Source organism: Venturia canescens, chromosome 1, assembly GCF_019457755.1.
Source record: "Venturia canescens isolate UGA chromosome 1, ASM1945775v1, whole genome shotgun sequence".
NCBI lineage: Eukaryota > Metazoa > Arthropoda > Insecta > Hymenoptera > Ichneumonidae > Venturia > Venturia canescens.
In genome coordinates, this window is record NC_057421.1 from 4,848,966 (window position 1) to 4,855,983 (window position 7,018).

The 7,018-nt window shown below is 40.6% G+C and overlaps 1 protein-coding gene across 1 annotated transcript; it reads right to left on the bottom strand.

Annotated features, from left to right (window-relative positions):
* Positions 1-2,598: 2,598 nt before the first annotated feature.
* Positions 2,599-4,440, bottom strand: LOC122414669 (cytochrome P450 6a2-like). Its single transcript, XM_043426173.1, has one exon. It carries the CDS (start codon positions 4,221-4,223, stop codon positions 2,688-2,690), a length of 1,536 nt encoding a protein of 511 aa, XP_043282108.1. The 5' UTR covers positions 4,224-4,440; the 3' UTR covers positions 2,599-2,687.
* Positions 4,441-7,018: the final 2,578 nt, after the last annotated feature.

Sequence of the window (7,018 nt, forward strand, 5' to 3'; positions counted from 1 at the left end):
GCGTGGGTCCCAATTGGCCGAGTTGAGCTGCAGTCACACTGCGCATGTGCGAGAATTTAATGAAATTTAATAAACTCAATTTTTATTGTTTTTATGCACAATTCGTATCTTTTTCAATTATTTTGCTATGATTTCTAACAAATTTCTAAACAATAACATTTTTATTTCATTTTAATTAATTATTTGATCGTGACTGCGTCTATTGCACGTGCCTGTGAAAGTAGGTCATCGCGCATGCGCATTGTGCACGCTCGATCTTTCAAAGAAAAGTTTTCTTATGTTTTTAAATAATTTTAATCTGAAATTTTCACCAAATTGTCCACAATACGTTTCTTTAACAATCCGCATCATTATTTTCAATAAGAAAGAGTTTATTTAATTGAAATTGAATAAAATCAAGAACTTTGAGAATCTAGGGAGTTTTGGTAAAATGAAATTGAGTTGGCAGCGCTGAGCGCCTCGCTTCCCGAGCGCCGCTTCGCGAAGTGACAGTTTTTCAACATGGCCGCCGGTGTAAACACTCGTGCGTGCCATGTCGTCGAAATAAGTGTTTAAGAGTGTGTTTCGCTTCAATATATATAGTAATAAAATCAATGTCGTTGGTGAAACTGACCGTCATGGCGGCTGATGATGGCGGCGGAATCGTGGATTTAAAGAGTTTGCCCCTATAAAAAATTGTTGAATCAACAATTATGACCGCTCGTGATCGAAAGTACTAATATGTATTGTAATAATATTCTCCAGCGACGTGAAACCCTGTGCTTCGCACATTCAAAGTATCAGCTGATCCCCCCTCGTATGTCGCGCTGTTAAGAAAACTATAGCATCCGGAAGATTGCCGGTTCATATATACTCATGTCGAAAAAAATTTTTTCTGTTACAAATTTTTTTTTGAATGATATTTATGAATGTTTGAAAATTAGATTGATAACTATAACTCTTGTGACCACAGTTATTGTTTCATAAAACCTTAACATATCAAGCGGCCCGGATAAGCCAGTAGCATTTTCTGCCGTTAGAATATCAAGAGTTTACGTGGTGTGACGGTTCCATGTTGGGCTTGTACTCGTGGAGTTGGCGGTTCGAATCCTCGTTCGTTTTATTTTTTTTTCCATCATAGATGTTATTGTTCGTTGACTATAGCAGAAATTAAAAAAAATCAATTGATGTTGTTGAATTATATTTTTTTTTATTCATTTATATAAAAAATGACTGCAATTTGTTAATGTATTTTAATAGTAATATCACAGTGTCAGCTGGCAGCAACGCATGCGCGTATATAACGCGTACATTGTGCGCATGCGCCACCGTACGAAACTACAACAGCGCCGCTCGAGAGGAACCCTCTTTCCCGACACTTTTACGGACGTGCCCGATCGCCGAGATTGCACTCCTTACCTATAGTCTCCTTGGCACCCGAATTTGAAGCCCGGGAGGTGGCGACGCTCGCGACAGCGTGAAAAATAACTAAATAATAATTCTCCCGACTCTGAGCACACGTATGAGGCCCGTTTACCGAAGTGACTACTCGAATCCAGAAAACTAATTACTCTGGCTTCTCTCCTGCCTTTTCAAAATTGCTTTACTTTTTTTCGCCTCGATTGAAGCTTCTTTCAGAAGGTGAACTATGCAAGAACCGATGGCGTACTGTAAAACTACGTCGATTGGACTTGATGAGGCGCCGGGGAGATGGATAGGAAATAATTTGGATCTGGGAGCCTATTCTCGAATCGACACGATACGTTTGTGCGCATCTTCACGCGTCGAGTGATACTCGTGTTACGCATTAGGCGTGCACGTTTCAATAGAAACAAATGCGAGTGACAGCTCATCATAAATTAAAAATTTTTTTTTTCAATTTAAATTCTAACCAAAAATTGAATGACGGTCCTTATGGAATCGATTTATTGGATGAAATGCTGAACGAAGGTCAACTCCCCTTGTTGATTTTGACCTTCGTTGACCTTGTTGATGTTGGATTATACACGGATTTTTCACGATCGTTGTGATCCGTTTGATCCGTCAGATGGAAAATTTATTCAAATATTTTTACTGAAGGAAACAAAATTTCTTAATTCTCAGCAATGCGAACATTTGAATTCAAACGTCCGCGCCTAATGCGCCCCTCGCACACGCGAAGATGCGCACGAACGCATCGTGCCGATTCGAGAATAGAGCCTCCCTGGTCACGAGCGGATGACGCTGATGTTTTTAGGTACAGTTGATCATTTCATGGTCAATTTTGGTTCATCAATTTCATGCGTTAATATGACAGTTGAAGATTTTTCGAATCTTGAACAGTGAAGAGTCGAACAAAAATTCGAAAGTATAAACTTTTGTATTACATTTTTTGCAAGTTTAATTTTTCTGTTCGTTCAGTTAATCGATTTGAATCTAGCCCAAGATTGATCGAGGATTCGAAAACAGTTTAACTGTCAAACCGCTGTTGGTCAGCTTCAATTTTATGCTGCTCATTTATTTCAGAGTAGATTTGGAAATTCGATTTTTGTTAGAATTAAGGCTTAAATATTTATTTAACACTAATTTAGTGATAATTCGATAATAATTTTATGAGGAGAATGAGTATCGAAGGAGTTGTCAAGGTAACGAAATGAATTTTTATTTGAAAACGAGGTGTTATTTAAACTTCAAATATTGTCACAAATAGTTGATAGATAGTAACAGAGTCAAGGTCGTTTGAGGGACCTCAATTTAACCCAAACGCCTCCCTCTATGCTGGTGAGTATTGCCCCGGGGCCGTAAACCAACGGTCGGTTATTTTTCGAGGATTTTTCAATGCTGAATTCCTTGAGGATCATGCTAGCGGCTGCTTTTATTTGCAACAAAGCGAATCTCATGCCAACGCAAATTCTAGGGCCTTCGCCGAATGGCAAAAAAGCCATTTTAGGACGTTCGTGTTTGCGTTCGTCGTTGAACCTCTCGGGGTCGAAAATATTTGGGTTCGGCCAATATTTTGGGTCTCTGTGGATCCCTTGAACCGAAATGACGAGGTCGGTGTTGGGTTCGAGCGTGCATTCGATGCCATCTTCGCCTACGATTTTCAAAGGTTCGCTGGATTTTTTCTGGAGAACACCAAGAGCCGGGTACAATCTCATCGACTCGTTGAGCGCTTGGTCCATGTACGTCATTTCTCCGAGGCACTCGTAACTCATTTGCCCCTCGTGTTTTTCGAGAATCGTATTAACTTCGTCCCTCAATTTTGTTTGTACGTCTGGATTTTCGGCCAACTGATAAGCGAAGAAGCCCAGAGTTATCGCCGAGGTTTCGTAACCATCAAGGAAAAAAGATGTCGCGCTCGCGGCTATCGATTCCTCGTCAATTTCCTCGCTCTTGCTCTTCGAGTTCTCCAGCATCAGCTGCAGAAAGTCGTTGCGGGGAATTCCGTCCTTTTCCCGAAGGCTGATCATCTCACGAATGATACGCCGGAAGAAACTGTCCATTTTCTTCGGCAGAAAAGGAAGCTGCAAAACTGTATTTAAGCGCGGACATAAGAAGAGCATTGTTTGCATGAAACTGTTCAAGAAACTCGGCTCCATAAAACCTTCTACAGCTTCGCGAAACGAATTTGGTCCAGATCCATTAACGAAGAAATCACCCTCGACCCCGAATCCCGCACTCGCTACTACTTCGCCGGTGAAACAATTGCTGAATATCTTAGTATCGATCTCGCAAATACCGTCTTTCGAACGTTCGACTTGATCGGCTAAATATTTCGTGAATTTTTCGCACACTCTGGCGATCGCGAGGCACAAAATACGGAGTTTCTTGCTCGACATGAGAGCGTAAGAGAGACGATTGCGTTGCAGCTTCCATTTATCACCGGAGGTGAAGAAAGGATTTTTGGAGACGAGTGGATCGATTTTTTCGTTCACGTTGAACACGTTCTCGTGAAACTTCGGAAAATCCTTGATCAGCACTGTCTTTATGAGCTCCGGATCCATGAGCATGAGCGTAGGATTTCGTGCTTGATAGAATCCAACCATGCTTCGACCTGTGTTCGCCTTGTAAATTTCAGCGCAGAAGCAAGGAAGTGATTTGTGGGTCCGAAATATCATGGACAGGTGACCAATCAATGGAAGGGCACCGGGGACCGTCGGGACACCTTTTTTCTCCCAATAGTTGTTTATCTCAATGAAGTATTTGTAGAAGAGATAAACAAGCAAGATTACACTCACTGTACTAGCAACGAAAGACAGCTCCATCGTTGTCTTTTATTTTACTGTTTTTTTATCGCATAAATTTTGACAGTTTGCTCTGAATAATCGTTCGCGAATGTTCATTCGAAGATCAAACACCGGAATCGATCGATTTTTAATTTATTCAACTAACGATTCCATCTTGCCTACTGCGAAACGTTTCCTCGATGCTTGCAAAGTTCAAGCGCTTTCTCGCTCCAGCTGTCGAGTCAGTACTGCTGCACGATTATTTTTTTTCTCACCGTTATCATCTCGCTCTCCCACCACGGACGTCATTTCGAGACTGATTTCATGAAAGTCATTCATGGTTGATAGTCTGACGGGACTGCGACGCAGTTTCTTGTCACGTCATTGCTGGACCGAGGCTCGCCGAGTTTAAACTTTCGTTCAACGAAAACGCATTCGAGGTGGCGAGAGCAATTCGTTCTTTACGTTTCCTTGATGACGAATTCGAAAAAGTATTGAGCGGCTTGCACAGCAGTTTCAAGTCCACTGCAGGATTCTCGATTGGAATTAGAATGGTTTTCGGCCAAGTTGCTGAGACAGAAATCGCACGCAGTCAAAGTATAGACAATGGTGATATAATACTAATTTTTTAAAAAAAGATCTTCTACGTTTTATTTTATTATCTTCTGCGCTTATCTTTCGAGTAGCAGTTCTTTTAGCATTGATCCATCGAAGTCGTAAATGTGGGGTCGAGCGCTTGTTATTTGTAGGAAATTTTCTCATAGCAGATGAATCTTTGGAACTTTGAGCCACTTCCAACGATTTCAGCGGTACATCAAATGTGACAGCACTTGCTCGCAGTCATTCACTCGTGACTGTTGATTTTTTCATTTTCATTGAATCCGCGCTCTCTCAGATCGAATGAAAAATGATGTTCAGTCAGAAATAAACATTGTTTCGCGTATAAAAACATTGATCGAGTTGCTTTTACATTTTTTATTTTCCGAGGAAATCGACGCAGCTTGTTAAGGCGATTTGCGCCATTACCAACCTTCTGAATAATCGATGTTATCTTGAGCTCGTTCGTTGTTGTTAAGCTGGATGAGCTTCCTTCGCAACTCTGACGCAACTATATAAACCGTGTTTTGATAAGGTCGTTACGGGCTGGAGCGCTTGTAAGCATCGACGTTTGCTAATTAAGTCACGATCTGGATCCAATGTGACAGGCAAATTGTCTGTTCATTGGGAGCACTCGTAACTCTCTGCTATCGACGCTTCGTCCTGATGTCAATGGACCCATCCTTCGTAGGAATCCAGTTTCGAATTTGTAGTGAAAATATTCTCTCCGTGTGAGAATGCAATCGAATCGAAAAATTTGATTAAGTCAATGGAGACTTTGAAAAAACTTTATTCTTTGTCGATTTTGTGTAATCGGTTTCAACAAATTTTCGAATTTCCGCCAAATTATTGACTCCAAAATGAGACTTTTTGTCGTACCTATGAAAAGAGTATCTATTCATTCGGCTGCCACCATTTGACGATGGTAGATGAAAATTGGAAAAAACGTACAGCGAAAAAACAAAATATTTTTATTTACAAATGAATACAAGAACGCCAGTTTTCACGATATTATCTTTGCATTGAAATTCCTTTTCCTCTCTTTTTTGCGAGTAGGGATTTCCGAGTTTCGTAGAAAAGCCTTCGGCGATTCCTTTCGCTGGACCTACTGCGAAGGCACTCCTTTATCTTTCCATTCGCGTCTTATCGCGTATCCCTTGATTTTTCGTTATGCTTTGACACTCGGTATCCAGTGTATTTTTTTTTTTTTTTTTATACAGATAACGACAGTAATGGAAAATAGACTGCGAGTTGTTGCGGAATCTCACCGGTGTAAAGAGACATGAAAAATATAATCGAATGAAAAAAAAACTTGACGAAATTTTATAAATCCGAATTGAAAATGATTGCAGTGCCCATAGATTTTTATAGGGCGTTACAACTTTTCAAACGTTTGAAGTTTCAACTCCTCCATAAGTTCGTTTCTTAATAAAATGTAAAACTTTCCCGTCACGTCCTCTGATCCTTAAAAAATTGTGTGCTGAAACGTTGTTCGGATTTTCCAAAATTGATTTCCAAACGAGGAGCCCCAAAACTGAGGGGTTTTTTCAATAAATGAAAAAAAAAAATTGCTGAAAATTGGTGAACGGTTGGGCAGGATTTTGGGTGACCCAAGTTATTAATTACCGTTTGGGAGAATCATGCGCGCACGTGCAAGTGACGGGCACCACAATACAGGGCAGAGGGCTTGAGAGTTTAGCATCGGAGGAATCGATCGTCAGCAGTTCTCTCGGGACTCCTCTCTAACTCTCTCGTATAATATCTGCAGCCTTTCCCCCGTATATCGTGTTTAGCGAATGATTTATATATTCCATACTACCAGGAACTAATTACCTTCAGGCCTGATGTTTAAAACTTTCGTTTAAAGATTCGATGTGTTCGAGAAACCCCCAAGGATCAATGTGTGATTTTTGATTGATTTATCATCTGCTCGAGCATGAAACATCACAAAATATCAACAAAATGTACAACGATTTCATCCAATGCTTGTATTTTGTTTGCTATAAAACTGGATATTTGTCGAGGAAACGATTTTCTGCATTGAAATGTTGTGCATAATGCTCTGGACGAAGTTTACGAACGAATTAATAAACTGGAATGATCGAAGACGGTTTTTTTGCCTTCGATTCGTATGCTCACACGTCCATTGTCACACCCTTTATAGCTCGGCCTCAGGGCGCGTGAAATCCTTTCGAGTTTCCATGCGAATATCAAGCTCCCTTTCTCACCTCTCTCGC

Bases quoted from the DNA above. Each gene is read 5' to 3' on its own strand.
- LOC122414669 (XM_043426173.1), bottom strand. From the start codon at position 4,223: ATGGAGCTGTCTTTCGTTGCTAGTACAGTGAGTGTAATCTTGCTTGTT.